At 41.2% G+C, this 25,884-nt stretch overlaps 1 protein-coding gene across 5 annotated transcripts in view; it reads right to left on the bottom strand.

Annotated features, from left to right (window-relative positions):
- LOC124267946 (tetraspanin-18-like) overlaps window positions 1-25,884 on the bottom strand; it is a 108,930-nt gene that overhangs the window by 32,674 nt on the left and 50,372 nt on the right. Inside the window, exons 1-3 of one of the 5 annotated variants that reach the window (XM_046702942.1) lie at window positions 8,794-9,619; window positions 8,430-8,523; window positions 8,090-8,201 (exon numbers count right to left, since the gene is read on the bottom strand). The exons of 1 other annotated variant lie outside the window; for it this stretch is intronic. In XM_046702942.1, the coding sequence (XP_046558898.1) occupies window positions 8,090-8,158 (69 nt within the window). In that variant the 5' untranslated portion in view covers window positions 8,159-8,201; window positions 8,430-8,523; window positions 8,794-9,619. 3 more of the 5 variants (XM_046702944.1, XM_046702940.1, XM_046702941.1) reach the window with 3 other exon arrangements.

The following is a 25,884-nucleotide window of genomic DNA, read 5'->3' as shown; positions in this document are numbered from 1 at the left end:
AACGGGAACTCGGCCTTATCTCATCCGGCCAATAATTTTTGGTATTTATGAATATTGATAAAACTCTTAATGGACCATTTTGAGCAAACATCGTTTCGGAGAAATGTTGAAGGGATTTGTTAGTACACGACGTGCTAAACAGAAAGACGAAGAACTATTCTAAAGTATTCGGAAGTATTCGGATGTGTCCGGAATGAAATCGGTGATATTCAACAAGATTTTGAGGACATTACACAACCGAACGCTACGGTAAATAATATTTTTGGAGGTTGAAACATCTTTTCTCCGGATTTTGCACGATATATTTGTTAGAGAAACATAGTAATTATTTACAATAGGAACGTTTAGGAGTTATTAATAGGATGCGTCGGCCTTGCTAACAGATTACCATTATCAGCGTCATACATTCGGCGCTGTACAATTCACTTGTTGGGACTTGTCTTCATAATCTCGGCATTTTGGCGAGGCTTGCTTATGCTGAATATACCGCTAAATATATAACTGCAATAATTAGTAAATCGATTATTGGTTAATTCTTAATGAACCAGTTACACTTCGACAAATCGGTGGGCGATGCTGCTTGACGTCACATCTATTTCTAACGACCTGTGAAAAGTGAGCTTGTGAATTTATTTAACACCGTTTCGAACAGTATTCGATTCAAACCACAACGTAACAGCCTAAAAAGGATCGAAAGCTCGATTGATGCAAATCTCAGACGTTTACCAATTTGTGGAATCTAACAGCATGTGTAACATAGATTGAGCTAGTATGGGTTTATTCCACTTGAGGAATATTCCAACAATACGACGGCGGTTAACAAAAGAAATGTGCTTCTCATGAAAACCTAAGCATTCGTGAGTGAGCATGGTTTTACGCCGCTTTTACCAATATGCCAACAGTCACCTAAGGGGACACCAGAAATGTGCTTCAGACATTGTACCCACGTTGGATTCGAACCCGGATTTACGGCGAGACGAGCGGACGCTCTAACCATAAGGCTACCCACCGCCCCCTAAACATAGAAACATGATAAGGGCGAAATGGGAATCAAACCCACGATCATGATGCTGAGACGGCTTGGTGACATCTCTCTGCGCAGCAATCGGGTTTATATTGCAGACCAAGGTAACCTGACACGCACCATGTCCCAAATCTCAGTTGTGAAATTAAAAAAAATGGTTGGATATACAACCCATTGTAGACAGGACGTATGACGCACCGATGCTGAAATGCAAGACCCCATTCATTTGGCCCACTACAATGCAGGTTAACACTCCTTATGCAGTAACAAGTGCTTTGTGTGCACGCATTATAGTCACTTTGCTGGATCTTAGACTCTGTAATCTCCAAAGGTCATGACATGCCATGACGCTGCAATACATGACATGAGAACAATGGTATCTATTCATATTGCGCCCATGAGTGTTGGGGTGTCATGCATCGCCAGTCTTAGCAGTAAATGTACATGTTATTAACATCAAAACAGGGAGATTGGAAACCTATGTGGTCACTGACAAATATTATATTGATAAGATTAATGATCACAGCTATAAACAATCACTTAAGTGGGTGAGTTTAGTTTTATGCCGCTTTTAGCAATATTCCAACAATACCACGGAGGGTGAACGCCTTAACCACTTGGCTACCCCACCGCCCAAAATCACTTGAGATTGTATTCATGTTTAGTGAGTATTCGTGCGCTAGGTTTATGTACAATTCCAGCAATGTCCAGAACCAGAAGGCTTATCCCACTGGACCCTTGGGGAATCGAACCCTGACTGTATAGGTGCGGGCAAACGCTCTACCCACAAGGTTACCGGAAAGCTTCTTAATTATGTTGAATGAAGATAACCGAGTCTTACTGGGGATAAAAAGACACGATACGAGCATTACTTGGCATAACCGGACTAGAAAATGATCGGTTTTTGGGGAGGGGTGAGGGTGAAATTGGGTTTAACGTCGCGCTGGAGAATATTTCGCTCATATGACGACGTGCATGCGTGTGTATGTGTATGTGTGTTTGCTTGTACTAGCCCAGACTTCAGCTGGTTTTGGGGTGCTAGTCCACTGAGATACCATGCCGCAGTGTAGCATGAATACCCCACTCAGACACATTATACTGACTCCAAGCCGACAAGTCCTTGTTGTACCCTTTAATGCCGAGCGCCTGGCAGTGACCAACAAGTACCATATTTTAACGTCTTTTGGTATGACGCGGTCGGGGATCGAACCTGCGACCTTCCGCTCTCCGGGCGGACGCTCTGACCACTACACCACGGAGGCGGTCGATCATTTTTGGAAATAGAAAGATATGTCAATAAGGAACACCGGGAGTAACATTTACCAGTGATACAGATGCAACCATACATGTATGGGGAGAATACGAGGCGGCGCGAAAACGGCGCGAGGCGAATACAGGGCGTTGGTTGGTGAGACTTACCTACCCTTATACCTTCAATGATATAATGCAAAATATGCACAAGCTGTCCTGAGTACTGACCAATATTTTATCACATTACTTCACGGTGTTGCCAGCACCAAAACGCGCAAAGAGCCAGTGCCAACACATATTTCTTTTGAAAATCTGTTCCTTGTACAACTTCGAATTAACCTTCCTACCACAAAAAATACAAAACAAAACAACAAAACAACTGAATTCTCATAAAACCTACACCTAAAGCACATAGATTAGGACTGAAGGTTAAATCTTGAAATACAGTTGCATATTTCTAATTTAAGCCTCAAATGCCGCCATGACGTCCATGAGATTTGCTAGAGCGCCTCAAATCCGGGTGCTCCGAAATACAATGCAAAGCGAAAAATCTATGACCTCGTGACCCTATGAGACAATCGGAGGGTGGTACGAGGATGCTTGTAGCTCTCGCTGCAACGGACAGGGGCCATTAACGACATGAAACGAGTCTTAGCGACAACGTCAGTCTCACCTCCACCAAACGACCAAAGCTGAATCGGGATGAGCTTTGACCCCACCGTCTGCCGCCATTACCAGACAAACGGCACTCAATACCATCAGAATCAATATATATCTTTTATAGCTTTTGAATCACAAGAGTTGTAAAACGCGAAACACAACGAGGAACCAGGGGCAGAAGCTGATGCTAATTTGGATGCTGGAGTTAGGCCATGTCACTAATTTGGTTCACAGTCTCTTTCTTAAGAGGTGTTCATTTCAGGGAGGTTTTTTTACTACTCTGAAGACGTCATCAGTCTTCCAACATGAGAAGCCCCCGAGGCACATTTTCAAAATGTGCTTTAATTATGCCTTACACCGCACTCTCACATAACACCAGGGAGCCTAGGAAAAGAAGCTGAATTATAGAAAATGACTTCTCGAACCAGATTGCAGCATATCTGGCCCGCGTTGGCTAACTGGTTCTCTGTATCGGCGACCAGATATTTGTGCGCTAACACGGCTTACTGTATTTGTAGACAGGATCCCAGCTGAGCCTGAGGCTAGGGTTGGGAGCAGATCACATGTCGTATCAATTAGCTAAACAGAGTGGTGTATAGCCACCATTTGCATGTTACCAAAGACTCTCACTAATCAAAGCGCGGGTCGATGGCAAGACGCAAAAGATGAATCGTCACAAAAGATGCAGAGGCAGGATAATTATCGTCAGTGAGAAATAAATCATGATGGAGTATAGGATAATGGTTGGGTCTGGTCCTGATTCCCTACAGATAGGCCCTCCCGGAGGAACCGCCATATACACCAAAAGATTTATTCTCCACTGTCATATGTGCTGCTTACCGACCTCAGCTCTGTTGCAGTTCTTGGTGCTCTACCCTGTTATCCTCAAACACTGAGATACTGGTAATCACCATTCTGATTTGACTTTTAAATTTATTCATGTAATCGTGAATTGACTGCAACCGTGCGCATGAATACGTCATATTCAATACTATCTGGAAATTTCAACTCAATATGATGTTTTAAGGAGGAACTTAAGAAGGATTTATCATCTGAAGATGATCGGAAGGGATGATGCTACTATCGGGCGGATTCAGCTTAACGTTTGTGGGCAATATCTAATTACGTCAAGGCCGTTGAAGAACATTTATTTGTCAAATATCAACTATTTCAGATTCAGATATGAGAATGAAAAACTAATACGTGTTTGCACTCCAATGGTGGATACTAAATTAGAAGCAACCCTTCCCCTGTGGGTAGGACATCGCGACTGGAAATGAAGCATTCGTATGGATAAGCTCAACTCAGACAGGCTTTAAGCGTCTTACTATCGCGCCAATCAGGACAAGGGCGACTTTGCCCGACCCCCGCAGGGAAAGGCTTTATCGAACCCACGATTCATTTACTTCTAACTTGGTCAACAATTTCCTTTAGATACAATGTTACTGTTGCACCATGGGTAGAATACGAGTCATACGTGCACGATAACATATATGGAAGCTAATTTGTTTGAAGTTTGAACTTCAACTTCATTCCGACCTCGGAACATACAGCTACAGCAGGCATTAAATCCTGACCTTAATCCCCCGGTGCATATGGTTAGGCGGGATAAATGCAAGAGGATGTCAGTCAAATACGTAAATGCAGTACTGTTTCACAATAAGCTTATATTTACGAGTTCGTGCTGCGAAAGTGTTCCAAAGTGTTTGGACAAAACGGAGTCTTTGATAGGTCTTACTTCTTTGATGGTTTGTGATTCCGTTGTCTTTTACTTAATGCCTGTCTTACCAGGAAGGGTAAACCAATAAAGATAGTGTTTAAAAACCTTTAGAATTTACTTTAGGGCGGCTGCCTCATTCTCCAATAATGAATGGAACATTTTCACACAGAGCAAGTGACGAGTATGGGGTTAGTTAGTGAGTATGGGATGGGTGAGTGGGTGTGAGGTGAGTGATTGAGTATGGAGTGACTGAGTGAGTGAGTATGGGGTTAATGAGTGAGTCGGGGGTTAGTGAGTGAGTATGGGATGGGTGAGTGGGTGTGAGGTGGGTGAGTGGGTGTGAGGTGAGTGATTGAGTATGGAGTGAGTGAGTGAGTATGGGGTTAGTGAGTGAGTATGGGGTTAGTGAGTGAGTATGGGATGGGTGAGTGGGTGTGAGGTGAGTGATTGAGTATGGAGTGAGTGAGTATAGTTGTCACGTCTCCTTTAGCATTCATTATTCTAGCAGGGGACACCAGAAATGGCCTCACACAATGTACCCAAAAGGGGGTTCACAAACCGCGGATATGAGTGAGTTAAGAACGTGCATCACATATGCAATATTCAGCTACACAGCAAACGTCTATCTCACTTTCAGTAAATGTCAGCAGAGGACATTAAAATGTTCATAAATATCACAGATTATGCACAGAATTAACCAGGCACAGTCACCATGCTCTGAGGAGATCCGTGTCGCAGGGATAGCCAAATGGTTGAAGCATTCACTCATCCTACCGACGACCTGGGTTCGATTCCCAAATGGGTACAATGTATAAAGCCCTTCTTGCACCTCCAGAAGTGTCCTTGCAAAATGCGGTGCACAATACTCTCACAGAACATATATGGCTGTAATACTGTTAACACACATACACGCATAACGACTAACTACTGTACGCCATGTACCTATATATAGCATGTTTAAACAGACCTACTCCCTAACCTGCAATCGTTACGATAAGATATAGAAAGATAAAACGTTGAACGCATGGGTTCAGAAGCCATTGAAAGTATCCGGGCATACAAAAGTATACCTAATACAAAACCTCCATGCCAACATAAGATCGGTAGTTACAATACGTAATCTTGTTGACTTTCGTCCAGTCTGTCTCACAGCCCTTGAACCACATTATTTTCCATACTGCCTTGCCCTCCCAGCAATGCCAAAGCCCTAAATGAAGCAAGTCTAGATTTCCCCAGAAACTCCCAACTCACTGGGGCTCCTTTTCAATTTAAATGGGTTATTTGTTACTATCAATATTATACATATTTAGGGACTAAGCGTCTAACTTTCGTCATACCGATGTTGATACCTGTTCACACTATCAACCACTAGTTCGTCGGAGGATCGATTGTTTATATAAGATCTCTGTGGTATTGTGTATTATTTCCTATTTCGACATAAAGCAATATTCACGTTTAGGAAACCCGTTAGTTATGACACATTGGAACATACGCAGTTATACAGAATGAATATAGGATATTGAAAATTCAAAAGAGATATGATTCAAACACCACAGCTGTTGCCTAAACAAAACCGGATTCTATATCCCCAATAGATCGATACGGCATATCATCATTACACACTAGGCAATTACAAATGACCTTACTTGTTATCATAACTTTACTTCAAACAACTGCAGCTGCACAACAGCTGCATCACAGCCAACAGTTCCTGTCAAGTTGCACAATCTGTTGACATCAGTGAATAATGTTTAGCGTAATGTCTGCAATTTATGACTGTTATGTCACAACACCGTCAGTGTGTTTTACATAACGTTGCAGTTTTGTTGGTAGATGGTCACAGGCCATAGTGTTATGTCATGGTGTTACAGGGGATACTTGTAAAACCTCGTGTATGACAGGAACGTGGAGGTAAAATATATGTATTAACTTCAGTATTCTGTCCATTCGTCCGTCTTGTGTGTGAATGAACTGTATTGATGGACGGGCGACATGTAATCAACTCCAGGATGCATTAACACACTCATCAATCACTCTAATGAGATGAAGAATCATCCGTGTGGCTGCTGGACATGTGAAAATGTCTGGAATGTCTCGAAATGCTAATCAAGTGCAGATCGGTGGTGTATCTACATACCTGTACAAGAAATATACATCCCCATGTACATTTCATGCACGAAATATACATCCCCATGTACATTTCATACACGAAATATACATCCCCATGTACATTTCATACAAGAAATATACATCCCCATGTACATTTCATACAAGAAATATACATCCCCATGTACATTTCATACAAGATTTATACACCGAGAGACACAAAACGCTTCCACTGTCGTTTGTCGAGCACCATATCAATTCGGTCACTTTCACCATTTGCCATTTTATTAATATTTTAGACTCAGAATATTATTCAGTCAGTCCATATTACATCGCATATTTTCTGGGCATCTAGCATGTTCGTTGAACTGTTTATATTTTGGCATAAAACCCCCCAAATCATGATTTGTTTCCAGCGTATCGAGAAACGGTGTTGTGATTGTGCCCACATTTGAAATCGAAACCCGCTTAATATTTCACCGTGGGAGAGGACTTTCCCCATGGGGCCACCCATCATCTGTACACCCAGCCCACCCCCACACGTGTAGTCGGTGACGTTAACAATCTTGGGTCAAGAAGTTCTTCAATACAATATGTGAGCCAATCTTGGGTATTAAACATGTGTTTCTTAAGATAACAGTAAACGTGTCACCAACACGGACATCCGGGCACGTGTTGCACAGTAACGGAAACACCACGACACTGTTACTACAGTTACATCAGCATTTACGACACATGTACGGGGCCAGTACTCAACATGGCTTCACCCTGATCGAGCAGCATCGAGCTTCTAGCATATAAACGTGTTAACGGCGCATACATCAGGTGGTGTAATCCGATCACAATAATTCCGGCAGTAATGCACTGTCTCAAGCATATAATAGTTCCGACTTTCACTATGTCTCTGTTGAATATATATTTCTGATGGGGATAACTGTCTCAATAATGTAACAGTGTAGGGGTGCCTAACAGAGGACTTGTCTCATAGCTTGTCAGAACTGCCTCTCGACGCTGTTCAATTTCCACATGCATGTGATGGTGTTAAAGGTGATGCATAGCTCACTCTGGTTAAAGCGTCGACCGATAAATAACCTATATATTTATATATGCATGTAATATACAAGCACACATACAACGATCCCGTTTGTCAAACCTCAGCGATCACGCTACCATACATACATTCTGTTAAGCCAGTAACGGTATTTGTGTAGGCAAATGCTTTGACTAGATAAGAGCAGTGACTGTCAGCAGATCAGAGCTCCCCCCGATAACAAACAGGTCGCAGTGATATGACGAATAGTAAACATACTCGATCCCACGGTACATACCTTTTTTCCCGAAGGCAAAAGTGACGCTCGACTCTTAGGATCCACATCCGCGCCAGTTTTTTTCGTCATTATTCGTTCGTTGTTTTAACTTCAAATTCTTCCTTCCTTTTCCCTGTGTGACAAGATGGTGCTTATACACTCCTCTGAATTCACAACAATAAACAGATTTCCTAACACACAATATGTATTTCAAAATCCGAGGCTTGGCGACACGGGGTTAGCAAAGGAAATATGCTGAGTGCCCGCTTATTGAAAACTTTCCATGCGGAACCCTGTTAAATAGAGGCCGAAGCGGGAAATTCTCGTTCGCCTTCACTGTGAGGGGGATATATATATACACATGCTTGACCACGGGTCATTGAGATAGCAAGATGTCCTCTCGTCACCACAGGCAGCTAGGTAGACGGCCTCCCCTTGTCGCCATTTTGTTTTACCTGTACAGGTGATTGACACGAATTAGACCTGTGCCAGTTTCAGTCAACTTGACCGGGTTGAGCAATACGAATGTGAGTTGATACAACCATTTTGAATGGACAATAACAACAAATTGAGGATTATTCCTTAACTACCTCCATTCAAAGAATAGAAAATAGTTCGGGCAGATCAATACCTCTTTATACAGAGGCCACGCGTATTCGTCAGGTGAACATGAAACTGACAGGTAAAATGTAGAATGACTTTTACGATATGAAAGTGAGACTTACCGTGAATAGCGTCCACGAGTGACCTACATTACTCCAAAACAGAGTCACGTAAGCAATGTATCCTGTTACGTGTGAGGCGACATCCAACGCCAGCAGTCCATACACCTGAAGTTATCTGTCAGCCCAAGCGCACTATATTGTATCGCGGAGGGAGACGCTTGTTGATGTCAGGCCCGCGTGGGACTATGTTTGTCAACTGAAGTCTGTGCATTCACCCGCTAGATCTGACAGTGAATATAGGTCCTGCTATTCACATCCCCTCAAAGCATGGCAAACCGTGGCCCAAGAAACGAGGGTTGGATGTCGAGAATTAAAGGGTCGAAACTGGCGTAGTGTGAGAGCTCGTGATCAATACAGCCCAGTAAACTGGAGGGAGGGATTTCTCCGAGCCCACAATAGGTAATTAAACATGTGAGGTTCTCACGAATGTCAATTCTCAAAGTCCTTGATGAGGGTCCAAATAGGAAAAGGAAAAGTCCTTATCAATACATATCTGTAAGAAATCGACATCCCAAACACAAATTTTCGATTTTTGTCATCGAAAACTAACTCCCTGTTCTGAAAGGCGTCTTACAAGCGACTGCAGAGCTGCCCTGCATCATTTAGCCACTCTAGTACAGCATCGTTACCAGAGTCGATGTCCGCAAATAACAGAAATTGATATCCCACCTCTGATTTTGAATTGATCACGACAAACCCGCACAATGCGATGTGAATTAATCCATTACCAAACGGTAGTGATGGCTGAAAAATATGCTTTCTGTCAATCCGGGGACATTTTCCCAATATCTTGTGAAGAAAGGCGAGAAAACAATTCGTTCTTCTCAGAGCGCGATGTTCCACATGAAAGAGAACGACGTTCCTATTCGAAGTCCAGCGCACTCACTGCCCGCTAACGTGATAATACCGAGCGCATTAATTATCCTGCAACAGCACGTCAATAACAGTGCCCCGATAAGAAACACGTGCACTGCGTTTTGTCGGAATACCTGAACATGCGCGCACATGATTGACCTCGTCAGAGAACGTTAATGGGGAAGGAATTGAGGAATGAAAACAAACCTCTGCTTGCACCGGGAGGTTAAGGACTGGATGTAGCCTTTGAACGACATGCATCTGCTGTTCATCTGCATCTCTTCTTCTGCATCTGCTATAGTACGGACAACCGACATGCTAACCATTCTCAACCGACACAACGTGAAATCCCAGACAAAAGAGATATGCAATTACCGGAGTAAATCCTCAAACTTGCTTATCACGCTTTGCTTATTCCTTGCATGAAACCATATTGCTTAATCCCGGTGTTTCTGCTAATTAACAACGTTGCAATTAGTTCCCAAAATACTTCTTAATTATGTATCTGTGTGTGGATGAACGGAACATGAACTTTACGTACGCAGTAACTTGGATCAGTACGTCACTGGTAATCGGGAAGGAAATCTGCTTTATGTACATGTATTTACAATAAGAATCGTGATTGAAAATATTACGGAAATGAATTTGATTAAATGTGTTGTGATCAGCTGATCTTCAGGATATGATAACAATCATATTTTTAGTAATTTACAGTTTATAGTTGGTAAGTAATAACGGAAGAAACTGTGTTACATACAGTACAGGTATATGTTAACTGAACGTGTCCCCATTATCACTGGGCCTGTGGGTGACTTCGCAAGGAGGGGCTGGGTCACTCGCTTGCTTTCTTTACCATTTGTACTAATTGGCGTGTGCCTCGTCATGCTCCAACGCACACAGTGACTTGGTTCGTTCCCAACGCAACTTTGGCTGCGTTTAACAGTACTTCAGCCAGTTTATTGTATCAGTCGGAATTTTACAATGAATGAATGAATGAATGAATGAAGAGCAAGAATTATATGTGAATGAATGAAAGAAATAAAGAAAAAAGAACAAAGAAAGAAATACATATGTGAATGAATGAAAGAATAAATGATACACCACGGCCAGCCCTCCCCAAACATATTAAAGGAAGCAAAACTATCGCTAGAACACATGTGTTAACATCAGCTGTCCTTTTGTTTAAAAAATCTACTTTGAGACATTTTTTACATGAGTAATTAATTCAGATATGTTATTGCATGTGTGGAATGGCATGGACATTGACAGAATGTTAACTGACACTGTCACACACCCCTCAAAAACAGAAAGTTTAGAACTATCACAAAGCGTTGTAAACACCTTTACAGTTTTGTCAAATACTAAGATCAACAAGAAAGAAAGAAGTTTTAGAACTATAACACTCAAGCATCACAAGCATCAATGGCGGATCAGAACAGATCGGCGATATGTCATATTTTTCACACACCTCAAATACACCCTAACAATTTAAAAAAAATATAAAACTATCACTATAACTTGCAAACACCTTTCACCTGATGGTATATTCCCCTCATAAAAATTAAAGGTATATGTGAAAGATGTTTTAGAACAATAACTAGAAACACTCAAACAACGCCCTGTAGTATTTCAATGGCAGATCGGCGATATGTCATATTTTTCACACACCTCAAATACACCCTAACAATTTATTTTAGTTATAAAACTATCACTATTACTTGCAAACACCTTTCAACTAAAGGTATATTTCCCTTATAAAAAATAAACGAATATGTGAAAGAAGTTTTTAGCGATAGAATTTAGTCTTTCTTCGCTGTGTACCGAGAATTGAAGCCAGTGAGCTACAACATGCCGACTTGAAACTTTACTACAAATCTACAATAAGACGAGTATATGGATGACAACTTCTTCTTTATTGTATAACACGACGCTTCTGGGCTACTTCTTCCCTTTTTTCAGGTGAGGTGAGGTGAGGTGGAAATTGGGTTTAACGTCGTGCTTGAGAATATTTCGCTCATATGACGACGTACATGCGTGTGTATGTGTATGTGCGGCTGCTTGTACTAGCCCAGACTTAAGCTGGTTTTATAGTGCTAGCACACTGAGATACCATGCCAAAGTGAAGCATGAATACCCCACTCAGACACATTATACTGACTCCAAGCCGACCAGTCCTTGTTGTACCCAATAATGCCGAGCGCCAGGCAGGGACCAACAAGTACCATATTTTAACGTCTTTTGGAATGACGCGGTCGGGGATCGAACCCGCGACCTTCCGCTCTCCGGGCGGACGCTCTAACCACTACACCACGGAGGCGGCCTTTTTTCAGGTGATATCTACTGTACTAATACTGACACTAATAACAATTATTTGACTTAACATAAAGTGACAGAATAGGTAACTTATCTTCTACATGTAGGTTTTTAGTTTTCACAACACTCAGCAAATGTAATCAGCTGTTGAAAATAAACCGGACTCAATCTTAAAAACTAGGCTTCCGCCATATTGGCTACACTGGTCACGTGACGAGCCGAGGCATACGCTTAGGGGCTTTTGGAGGAGTGACCACTCCCCGTTATAAAGTCTCCTTGGTTTTAGGTATTCGCAGACAGGCAAATCGCAGTGCGCTTTGAAGTTTCTTGTTGTTACACATGTGTTTATTTAAGGGATTATGTGTGAGGGGTGGCGCTCTTCTCACACAATTACCTGATTTTACCTGATAGCGTACGCTTACCTATGAAACGCACTTTACTGAGCTTGTATATAAGGCGACTTACACCCATCCATTACTGATCTTCATTCATTCATTCATTCATTCATATATTCATCCATTCATTCATTCTGTAGATATGTGTGGGGGAGGGGGTGGGTGGGGGCTGGGGGTGGGGTGGGGTGGTGGTGGTACGGTGGCAGGTGGCAATATGGCGAGGATTAAGATTGTAATTATAGCAATGTTGCTTCCATATCATCACGAATGGACTGTGTTCAGCGATTTTGAAGCAAGATCACCCCTTAATCCTATATCAATATCAATATATGTCGCTCATATTATATTAAAGACGTTCTATATCCATAGAACTCTCCTCGTTGTTGAATACCAAAAGTTGAAAAGTCACTCTCATGTGAAGAGACCACATGGAATTATACCACAACGTAACCAGCAACATTATAGCAACATCACGGAGACTGATGTCACAGTATCACATTATACCACAGAAAGTGTAGTCAGCAACATTATAGCAACATCACGGAGACTGGTGCCACAGTATCACATTATACCACAGAAAGTGTAGTCAGCAACATTATAGCAACATCACGGAGACTGGTGCCACAGTATCACATTATACCACAGAAAGTGTAGTCAGCAACATTATAGCAACATCACGGAGACTGGTGCCACAGTATCACATTATACCACAGAAAGTGTAGTCAGCAACATTATAGCAACATCACGGACACTGGTGCCACAGTATCACATTATACCACAGAAAGTGTAGTCAGCAACATTATAGCAACATCACGGAGACTGGTGCCACAGTATCACATTATACCACAGAAAGTGTAGTCAGCAACATTATAGCAACATCACGGAGACTGGTGCCACAGTATCACATTATACCACAGAAAGTGTCAGTCAGCAACATTATAGCAACATCACGGAGACTGGTGCCACAGTATCACATTATACCACAGAAAGTGTAGTCAGCAACATTATAGCAACATCACGGACACTGGTGCCACAGTATCACATTATACCACAGAAAGTGTAGTCAGCAACATTATAGCAACATCACGGAGACTGGTGCCACAGTATCACATTATACCACAGAAAGTGTAGTCAGCAACATTATAGCAACATCACGGAGACTGATGTCACAGTATCACATTATACCACAGAAAGTGTAGTCAGCAACATTATAGCAACACCACGGAGACTGGTGCCACAGTATCACATTATACCACAGAAAGTGTAGTCAGCAACATTATAGCAACATCACGGAGACTGATGTCACAGTATCACATTATAGCTTGACCATAGCGTCAATATTCAGCAACATCACCGTTATACCATGGAAACTAATGTCAGCAATTGTGAGTGAGTATATTTTACGCCGCTTTTAGCAATATCACGGTGGGTGAGGTGAGGTGAAATTGGGTTTAACGTCGTGCTTGAGAATATTTCGCTCATATGACGACGTGCATGCGTGTGTATGTGTATGTGCGGCTGCTTGTACTAGCCCAGACTGAAGCCGGTTTTATAGTGCTAGCCCACTGAGATACCATGCCGCAGTGAAGCATGAATACCCCACTCAGACACATTATACTGACTCCGAGCCGACCAGTCCTTGTTGTACCCATTAATGCCGAGCGCCAGGCAGGGACCAACAAGTACCATATTTTAACGTCTTTTGGAATGACGCGGTCGGGGATCGAAACCGCGACCTTCCGCTCTCCGGGCGGACGCTGTAACCACTACACCACGGAGGCGGTCATACCACGGTCGGGGACACCAGAAATATGCTTAACACATTGTACCAATGTGGGGAATCGAACCCGGTCTTCAGCGCGACGAGTGGATGCTTTAACAATTAGGCTACTCCACCGCCTCAATGCTAGCAATATCACACCAGTTCACGACCATGGTAAAGCATCAAATCCGGGACCCAAAACCTACCAGTGGTACTGCCAGTATCCATCCTCATCTAATCAGATGTCACAACCAATTGCAAGAATAGTACATATGTAACAATACAAAACGTAAAGATTCTAGTACTTTCGTAGGTTGAGTCACGGGATTCGAATCATAGTGAGTGAGTTAAAATTTAAAGTCATATCGGTAATATTTGAGCCCTGTCGTGACTAGATTCGAATTAGAATGGGTGAGTGAGTTTAGTTTCACGCCTCTCAGCAATATTCCTGTGATATGACGGCGTTCTGTAAATAATCGAGTCTGCACCAGACAATCCAGTGAACAACAGCATGAGCATCGATCTGCACCATTGGGATACGATGACATGTGTCAACCAAGTCAGCGAGCCTGACCACCCAATCCCGTTAGTCGCCTCTTACGACAAGCATGGGTTATTGAAGATCAATATTCTAACCTGAACCTTCACGGGTTTCGAATTAGAATCTGTACTTTACTAAGAAAGTGTAATCTCAAACATATGACATATGCTACATTTGACAACTTTCTAAATGACATTGTGTATTCATATTGGAATAATAGTGGAGAAAGTTTTGTCCCGTCCATCTAAGACGTCATCTCGGATGGTGAAAGTGTGCTATATGTGTAACCATTGCGTGCGACTGTCTATCTACATGTATATCCGTACTGGTACCATACGTCAAATTAAATGCACTTCCTCATTGGCAGATATATCGTATGTCTGTAGTACATCGTATTCCAAGACTTGCCTCCTCGTATTAGAAGCAGTATTGAACAATCTCACGCTATGAAGTCAGGAAATTCTACAGTTTTATTACTTCAGAACTTTCCGAAATTATCAACTCCAACGAAACAATGCCGTCTTTTTGGGTCATGGTAGTCGTTAACGGACCTTTTAAGTTTCAAAACCTTTTTGACAAAATGCCTGGTTTTGATCCAGAAATCTGAGGTATATTTCAAACGTTTCTAAAATCAAGGTACGTTAATGAAGCCTTCTTGAACACTTCCTTCGTGATGCTTTTAGGGATAACAATCAGGGCTTGAACACATGAAATAGTTTCCAGATACGACGTTTTCACATTATCAGATCCTAATCCTCCTATTTACTTTATTGCATAATGTTTACAACATGGTTCGTCATTTTCTTACACCCATTATCATAGACATCTTCTCATAAAATGTTTATTTGTGTTAGGATAATGAAACAAAGATACCAGTATAGGTACACACGACTGCATCTTTGCCTATGTTTAAGGGCGAATGTCGATGGTACTACGTCATCAGAATTAAGATCCAGATCTAATAAACAGATCCATGGAATGGGACTGAAAACAAGAAACTAAGTTTTCGTGGCAGTCGACTTGCCGGACGGTCATCTGTCTTCAATACCAAGATAATAAATTAAGAATAACTGTGAAATTCTAGACTGCCAAAGCTTTAGGCGAATTTAACTGCCCAGCGTTCGCTTTGGATTATGTGTATTTGTTATTTTTGTTGAGACATTTAAGCAATCGGGTGTTTCCAAGACAATCAAGTGGTTGATAAACCCGTACCTACTGATTTTGAAACGTAAGTTCAACGTGCATCAAAACCCATACCAACTTATTAAATTTAAATTCGAGCCAACTGATTATCAAGTGTAAGTTCAACTTGCATCTAAACCCGAACCAACTAATTATCAAGTGTGAGTTCAACTTGCATCTAAACCCGAACCAACTGATTATCAAGTGTAAGTTCAACTTGCATCTAAACCCGAACCAACTGATTATCAAGTGTAAGTTCAACTTGCATCTAAACCCGAACCAACTGATTATCAAATGTAAGTTCAACTTGCATCTAAACCCGAACCAACTGATTATCAAACGTAAGTTCAACTTGCATCTAAAGCCGAACCAACTAATTATCAAACGTAAGTTCAACTTGTGTAACTAATTATCAAGTTCAACTTGCATCTAAAGCCGAACCAACTGATTATCAAGTGTAAGTTCAACTTAAATCTAAAGCGGAATCAATTGATTTTCATCTAAAGCGGAATCAATTGATTTTCAAGTGTAAGTTCAGCTTAAATCTGAACCCGTAACAACTGATTATCATGAGGAATTTTACCTTCCATCTCGGTCTGTAGCAAGGAACTGAATGCGTATACCGACGGATATAGCTCATACTTACAAAGAAATATTGACCAATGGACTGGACATGAACCAGAATGACTGACCTCCCACGAACAAAAGCGGACTTCCAGACTAGTGAGAGATACCGGTGAAGGAGATTGGCCGATCATATCCGACTGTGCCAGATAGTGGACTTGACGGACACTCACGAGAGATTCATTACCACGATCTATAGCTGGACATCTGTGATGACTGGACAATGCTGCGCGATGACCCCCACATACGTCATTGACATTCGGCGTGAAACACCATTTCGTTAACTAGATGTATGACAGAGTAATATTTGATTGGGATTTTCTATCTAACTCTCTTTCCCATGATCTCCAGTCAGTGCAGGTAGGACAAAAATAAGGAAATATGTCAAAATAGGATTGTGTACATTTGTAACAAATACTTTACACACTGTGGCGATATGGATTTTAACGTATAGTAACCAATAGCATGAACATAATACGGTAAACCACGTTTACATCGAACACGCACATAACGAACAGCGGGAAATAACGAACCCAGACATTTACTGTATGTTTAAATGGAACTACGGTTATAACGAACTACGGTTATGACGAAGCGGTCCCTTTGAGTTCGGTTATAATAAAAGTGTATGTAGAGCTACACACTGGTGTTATTGTGATCCACATGCGCATACATACACGCGCACACATGCGATGGCTTCTACAACAGGCGGATGACCATACACTCAGCGCCATCTCCACTGGTTCTGCATCGAATTCAGGTAGCGCCTCGACCGAAGTGCTTAGTCAGCAAGTGGGTATGTTGAATTACACACCCCCTCCCCTCTCTATTCTTCCACCCCACAAAGTAATGCTATATATATTCTGGGTGCATCTTATCAACCAGACCGTCACGCAACACGCTCGTGTATTCCGACAGCAAATAAAAGGACTGTGAATAGCAATGAGGCATTCGAGGTATTTTAATGGTTCTATCCACACGTATATTCGGGATGAAATTGTATAGCGTTGTTACCATGTCGCTGTTTACACAGTTATGTTAAACAGGTTCTGTGAACTAATGGTCCCTGGAAGAGTTCCTTAATTGGTTGTCGTTTCAAAGACCTCCAGGAAACATTTCTGCGAGTATATTGATAAAGACAACCTTTCTGTCGATCAATAAGAACTCAAGAAATACAGTATAAACAAAGTTAGATTAAAACTAAACGACACAACAATGAATGGCCCCACACGCGTATGTCTTTTTATGCCATCCATTTACAGCTTGCAATTACAAGGGTCAGAAAAAATGACCACGCTTGCCCAACAGGAAGGCCCGTTCCAATAACGGTATTGTTGCCAAGTCCTGGCACCGAACGGTCAATATAGGCGCTGCATCTGAAGGACACTCGAGCAGCTAGAGAGCTATTGATGAGCCCGAATACAACATGCGCTAAATCTGATAAGCAAATAAAGCTCCTAACAGCGGTGATCGGGTTTCTTCGTTTACGTTAAGAATAGAAACATTTATATTATTGTATTGATCAAAGCAGCCGCTAACTGATTATTCAATCGCGATTTTCTACCTTCCGTGAATTTGGCAGATTGGACTGTCGTTGCTTCATCAATGATGGGCTTTTATTTCACCATAGAGCCTCAACATTCACGAGCCCGACAACCCTGTTATTTTAGTTGAGAGCGACTGGTAAAAGATTCCTAATCGCTCTTTGAAGGTTCGGTCGCGTGGATGTAATTCGCTCAGGAGTTCCTGAATGGCTACATAGAATTGCCGGCCTGGCTGGTGTTCTGGCAGGCCAGATCGAACTGAAAGAAACAGTCTTTTGTACCCTACCCGTAATATTTGGATCGAGATCGATATTGGTTAAAAGACTGTCAATGCGGAGCCGTTGGTGGGTGTCGTGTCGTGTCTGGGACAGCTACTCCCAATCATTGCAGTTTCTATTACGTTCTTGTGGGTACGACATCGAAACAGCCCGGGGTGAGACCCCGGGGGTCTCTGTTGTATTCTATTAATTTTATATTTGAAGATATGGCTTGGAATTAAGGTTGCGTATGCAAAACTTGAAGTGTCGGGATACGGCAAGAAAACGCCCACGTTGACTAAATCAGGTGGTTTGACTACTTCGCGCATGTTCCACAGTCATGTATTTTGTAGCATTGCTGTTTGGCTGAAGCTGAACAGTAAACACAGAAATCAAAGAGGTTGCCATGGTTACGTAATATCGAAAAACACGCAGTGTTAATCATTTGTGCAGATCATTGTTTTGAAGTTATCTTCCTTACTAATTGCTTTTACAAATAAATGCTTTCAAAAATTCAATCTCCCTAATATTCCTTCGGAGAATGCTAGTTTGCGTGGAGCGATTCTCCCTCTGGATTTTAAATCTTTGAAAAGCCAAGACCCCGTGCGATCAGAGTCAATACAGGCATATATCATTTGCTTGAGACAAATAACTTGAGCTCCGAACAGTCCATCCCCTCTAATAACATTGACAACACCAATACGTTTGGGAATCCACTTAAAATACAATTTCTAATTCCTTTAATCCGTTGCTCGATTTCTGAATGACTTTTGAGAATTATAGCCAAGCAAAATGAGAAGTTATTTTTTTTAAAAACGAAACCCCGCAAAATGTCGTTTTCAAATCAAACAATTCAATGATTTTGCGATCCCACTTTCCCCAAGACTGGTTCTCGTTGTGTTCCTGTAACGCTGCATGGAGCTGGGTCTATTGAAGGTCAAGCTGTCGAACGTTACTTCACAATTCGGATCGATATGCTTGAAACATTCCCGCAAAGGAAGCATTAGATATAGAAAAGATTTTAACCCACTCTGCAAATTCTATACATAAGAACTACCTAACCTTGTGGTCTTAATGCACTCCACTCCTAGAAAAAAACGTTGATAATGTCGAGTAATTCATACCGCAGATTTTTTCACAATTCCGTAAAAGTAGACTACTCTTTTGGAAAGTATTACGTATAAAATCCATTCCTAAACAACACTCCAGTTTTGCATTGCCGGGGGTCTCACCAATGTGGTGCAAAATCCGAACTGTCTTTAATTGCACGTCGATAAGCTTGGAAAAGTCTCTACAATATTCCAATGGATATTTTTCCAATGGATAATATAAGTCTTCTTCAATTATCTCTCAAAAACACCCCAGCACACTCAAACCAAAAATTACACAATCTCAAGTTACGTCACTCGACAAGTGGTGCGGTAAGCACCCTGGATTGATCGTGGTGATATCAACATGGAACTTGAAAGCAATCCCGCAAGATGTCAATCAACTTCAACAATGTTTTTACAATGCTGCCAATAAACTTATGTTATTGACAAGCACGGGCTGCACGTGGGCGACGCAGGGTAATGCAAAACGATACGGGATGAAGTCACGTGAGAGGCGGGCGAAAGGTGCTCGTGGAGCACAATTTGAAGTCACGGCTGGTTGAAGGAGGGCTGTGCAGTGTGAGAGTGCCTCTGTTAAAGTATATCTCGTCTTTCGACCACCCGTCGTTTACCGGGTATATGGTATCCTGTATATTCACACATTCCTATCACGCATTGAGAACTTACATAAAGGATTGGCTCGCATTTTTATAATCGTATCACATTCTGTCGTAAGGCTTGAAAGGCATGATGACATATGCGAAAATATTTCTTTACACAAAGTCGTCAGTCTGTGTATGGTAACACCCGTACAAAAGCATGTATTTCAGAGCAACCTTAGACTAACAACTAGTCTCTGAAATGAACATATTTTACTGAAAAAGTTCATAGTAAAAAGAATATAAATATAATGAAAAGGAGCCCTGAGACTTTCTTCATTTTCAGAAGATTTGGCGACACTTGATACTCATTACCCCAAATTTGCCCACACTGCTGGCAGTAGATATTCCTGTCACACACAATTAAAGCAGTAATGGGTGATAAGAATCTTTGCATGTGTTGTGAAATTCCAAGAAATTATCCCTCTGCAGGTTTGTTTAGTCTCTGAAAATGAAGAATGTCTCAGGGCTCCTTTTCATTATATATATTTTTTATTTATGTACTATGAACTTTTTTCAGTAAAATATGTTCATTTCAGAGACTAGTTGTTAGTCTAGGTCTGTACGACAGACTAGAGCAACCTATGCTTGTCGAAAGAGGCGACCAACGGGATCGGAGGGTCAGGCTCGCTGACTTGGTAGACACATGTCATCGTGGCTCAATTTCGCAGTTTGATTCTCATGCTGTCATTCACTGGATTGTCTGGTCCAAACACGACTATTTAGAGACCACGGTCATATGGCTTGAAAATTGCTATTCGGTGTCAACAACAAATAAACATTCCAGCCACCACAAGTTCGCGTTTAAAAATGGCCGAAAAAATGGGATCTGAGGATTCAAACTAAGGTCTAACATCTGTGAGTTTTGAGAGCTCAGCCGGCCAACATACAGATTTACTATATCGCATTATAGCATTTTGTTCTTATCATTAAACACTGTTCAGCCATCCTATGTAAATAGGGGCCCGTAAATAGAAACATTGATGACAATATGTGTATCTGTCAACTTACACACACATTACACAATAAAATCAGGTAATATGACGTCACAGACAAAACAAACAAGATTCAACGCCATTAATAAGCCCGAGAATAAACATTACACAACAAAACGCACACGCAGCAATATGAAAGAACCAGTTTACCACGTCTTGCCTCGTGGGGTGATACACGAACACGAACACGAACACCAAAGAATGGCGGGGCGACACCGCTCTGGACAAATAAGGATATAGTTTGTTAAACACAAGCTAATGGCCGCCGTTCGCATTAATCGATTCAACGATGTATGTCCAAGCTGGGCTGGTGTGTTGACAGTCTAACGCTAAGTAAATAAACTGGGTCTATCTATCTGGCACTCCCAATGCACGTTCCCCACGTGCGGATGTGTTGAAACTGGGACACCGAGAGCCTCAAAGGTCTAAGGGAACTGAGTCCACTCTCAATGCAAAATCACTATCATGACGTTTAGAGTTTCCATATGATAAGTGAGTGAAAAATAGTGAATAGGTGAGTGAAAAATAGTGAATAGGTGAGTGAAAAATATTAAATACAACTTATTTCATTATTTTCACGGATCTAATCGAGGTTCGCCAATTCACAATATATGACCATATTTAGCATGTTTTAGTTTCTTTCAATAATGATAAATCTTTTTAAACTTTGAATAATCTTAAACTCATAAGTTCGAATAAACATTAGCATGAATTTTTCATAACATTCATAATATAACATGTATTTATTGATCCCTCGAGACAATTTTTATGTCCAAAGCTAAAATTAATCCTCCTGAAGTAAATAGATATTTAAATATGGAGACGATAAAATGATCACAGACGCTTCGTGTAACAGATTGTATCTCTTTCATCGTGATTGTTGTCTTTACAACACAACATAGCCAACTTTATGCTGGGTTCAAGATTTAATTATTGTTTACCCCGAGGTCGTAGACTTTGAAAAGACCAAAAGTCCAAGTTAACGAGTCAGGTAATAAATGACGCAATACGCCCTTCCCCCAGCCGAGAGGGGGCGCTACATAACATTGTGTAATGTTACACGGTTGCTGTAATGCAGAGCTGTGCTTCGTCATCGAACGGCAACGCGACACCTGGCCGTCTCACTGAATGTATTCCTCCGCGCTGTTGACACAGCCGATCGATCGCTGGCGGGAATTCCGCGTGCAACTTTTCTCGCGAGATCTAATTCGAGATTTTTGTGTCGGTGAAGATAACGTTTTTCCCCGACAGATATTATTTCTGAGTAATAGAATCTGTCATAAAAGGATTTGGGTTTCAAGGACTGATTTCAGTGTTAGTGCCAACATGTCAACTGTGGATGTGTTTTGATGAGATTAAATTGGATGATATTTGATTCCGTTATTTATTCTACCACAGATAGTTAAGATTGACAGAGACATGGGTATTACGATACACAACGCTATCCATTCACAATCAGCCATAGCCAATCTCCCAAGAGCTATATCTGTCGTTTACACGGAAACAGTGACAACCCCCTCCTCCTCCCCCCAACAAATGAGTCCACAATATAAGCGGTTACATGACGTTTACATTGCCTGATAATATCTCAAGAAGCATGCAAGATTGCATAATATCATGGCATGTGACATCCTTCTCTCTCAAGGATTATAAATTAGCCCAGATTTCGAGATATTGAGAGATACATGGAAGCACAGAAAGCATATTTATAAAAGATCATATCGGTGGTTGCCATCATCATCATCATCATCATCATCATCATCATCACAAGAAGATATTGGAGAGACATCCACGTCCCTTCTATTCAGTGTGCGAAATAGCCACTGGCCCGCTAGCCTATGGCTAGTAAAAGTCCAGTCGGGCCAGTAAATCTCTACATTCAATGGCTAGTGAATTTCTATGGGGTCATTTTGTAAATATATCACTCTCTCTTGTTAAGTTATAATACACTTTTAAATCATGCAGTATTATGGCCTGATAAAAATGTTCATCATATTAGCACCTTAATGATGAAACCCTGTCTACGTTCAAATTTAGGGCTAGTGAATTATTTTGTGGGCTAGTAACTTTCAGGCATAGCTAGCCCAACTGGCTAGTAAAATTTGGAAACTATTTCGCACACTGCTTCGATTCCTCATGACAGCTATCATAATCATCATCGCCGTTCTGTTTATACATTAATCCCCATCATCTTATCACCAATAACAATAACCGCTCATCATCATCAACACTATGATGATGATGATAATAATAATAATAATAATAATAATCATCATCATCGTCATCACCACTACTACCATCATCATCATCATCATCACCACCACTACTACCATCATCATCATCATCGTCGTCATCACCACCACTACTACCATCATCATCATCATCATCATCATCATCAACACCACTACTACCATCATCATCATCATCAACACCACTACTACCATCATCATCATCATCATCATCATCAACACCACTACTACCATCATCATCAACACCACTACTACCATCATTATCGTCGTCGTTTTCACCAGTACCATCATCATCATCAACACCACTACTACCATCATCATCATCATCATCATCATCATCATCATCGTCGTCGTCGTCATCACCAGTACCATCATCATCATCGTCATCACCAGTACCATCACCATCATCATCATCATCACCACCATTACTACCATCATCATCATCGTCATCACCAGTACCATCATCATCGTCATCACCAGTACCATCATCATCATCATCATCGTCATCACCATCATCATCATCTTTATCGCCTCAACCACAACCCACATCATCACAACCACCTCAACAGCAGCATGAAAAGCAGATGTAGCTGGTGTCTTAATCGTTATTGTTAATTCAACAACATGTTCTCCAGGGGATGCTGCCCATCTACATCCACTTGAACTGTTGACTCCTGTCCCCGGGCAGCGTCCAGTGCTCCCCACAGTGACCCAGACATGGCGATTACCTGGGTGTGAAGACAGCCGTGAGTGGGGGTGGCGGGCTAATAATTCATCAGCTCCATCGAAAAGCCACGGTATCACCTGACTGTCACCGATATAGATCAGAACACCTACATGCGGTAAACACGTTTCCAGTTTGAAACAGCACGATCAAACTTTGTCTATGTCGTACAGGGTGAAGTCGTATATGGTGAAGTTGTTGCCGCGTGGTGTCACCGTGTTAACACAATTCATGTAGTCATGGAAACAGTTTGGCCTGACTATAATACAAATCAAGCATTTAGGAAACATGGGATTAGGGATATGGTCACTTAGAACAGATCCCCCATGGGTTCGAATCCCCGAATTGCTCGTGGAGAGTCTTAAAACCACATTATGTTCATTTACATATTGGCGTCTATGGAAAGCCCGAACTTCTCCAAAACATGGCCGCCATGTTGTCATACCGAAAGTATGCTCATATCTTGTCATACAAATGTAAATATGTAAAACAAATACCAGTAAGCTTGTGAATAGCACTACTTACGTCTTTATTATCACTGTTATTGTTCCGTATCTGCACAAACAGTTTTGTAAGAGAGCTAAAACATCTCAATGACATCACTAATATCGATCTGTAACAGAACTAATATAGTTCAATAACATCACTAATATCGATCGGTAACAGAACTAATATAGTTCAATAACATCACTAATAGCGATCTGTAACAGAACTAATATAGTTCAATAACATCACTAATATCGATCTGTAACAGAACTAATACAGCTTCATTACAGCACTAACAGAGATCTGTAACTTAACTAACTTCGTTCTGTAACTTAACTCCAAATCCAACTCCAAATCTTTATTTCTGATACTATGAGGCCACGGGCCTATGAGTACAAAAACACCTCATCGGTGCAGACATGAAATAAAATGATAACAATGAAAGCATGTACAACATATACAATCTTAATATGACAAAATTGATTTCCTTTTTTTCGAATGCATAAAGCAAATATTTAGAGATATTCATTTTCAATTACATTTAAGTTACACATATTGCATTTTCTTTGTTCCCGGGAATGTTATAATAACGACCTCTTTCAATTTCTAAACTATGGGAACTTAACCTAAATCGTGATAAACAAGATCTCTATTTGCATACAGTAATATGAGTTAAATATGTTTCACAAGAAATCGTTAATTTAAAATTACAATACGTAAACATTTTAGGGCTCTCAGACAAATCACTGTGCCAAACATGCCGAAAATTATCTTTCAGTCGTTGAAAAACCGTAAGTTTGTGATACCCAAACATCTCCAAAACCTAATTTAAATATGATATTTCTAACTTGGGTAACCCAGTAGCTTGACTAACACAGCTCTGTAACTTGACTAACACAGCTCTGTAACTTGACTAACACAGCTCTGTTACTTGACTAACACAGCTCTGTAACGTGACTAATGCAGCTCTGTAACGTGACTAACACAGCTCTGTAGCTTGACTAACACAGCTCTGTAACTTGACTAACACAGCTCTTTAACTTGACTAACACAGCTCTGTAACTTGACTAACACAGCTCTGTAACTTGACTAACACAGCTCTGTAAGATCACAAATATAGCCTTGTAGCAGAACTAACACAGATCTGTAACTAACCAACACAACTCTGTAACATGACTATTACAGCTCTGTAACATCACGTCTAATTAATGATCCATGGCTTGTCGGGACTATATCCATGACTGCAACTTCCTTCTGTCTAGGAAACGTATCCGACCTGCATCAGTTGAGACTTTCCTCCCACAACCAGCTGACTGAAATACTGTTCCAAGCGGCAATAAACCCACTCACCCCCTCATCAACCGTCCAAAATATCGATCACACGAAACAATGAGAATAAAAAAATATATATTCC

The sequence above is a fragment of the Haliotis rubra genome, unplaced genomic scaffold (genome assembly GCF_003918875.1).
Source record: "Haliotis rubra isolate DU_JTF1 unplaced genomic scaffold, ASM391887v1 Scf135, whole genome shotgun sequence".
In the NCBI taxonomy this organism is placed as follows: domain Eukaryota; kingdom Metazoa; phylum Mollusca; class Gastropoda; order Lepetellida; family Haliotidae; genus Haliotis; species Haliotis rubra.
The sequence above is the reverse complement of the archived record's forward strand: the minus strand, read 5'-3'. Positions and strand labels throughout refer to the sequence as shown.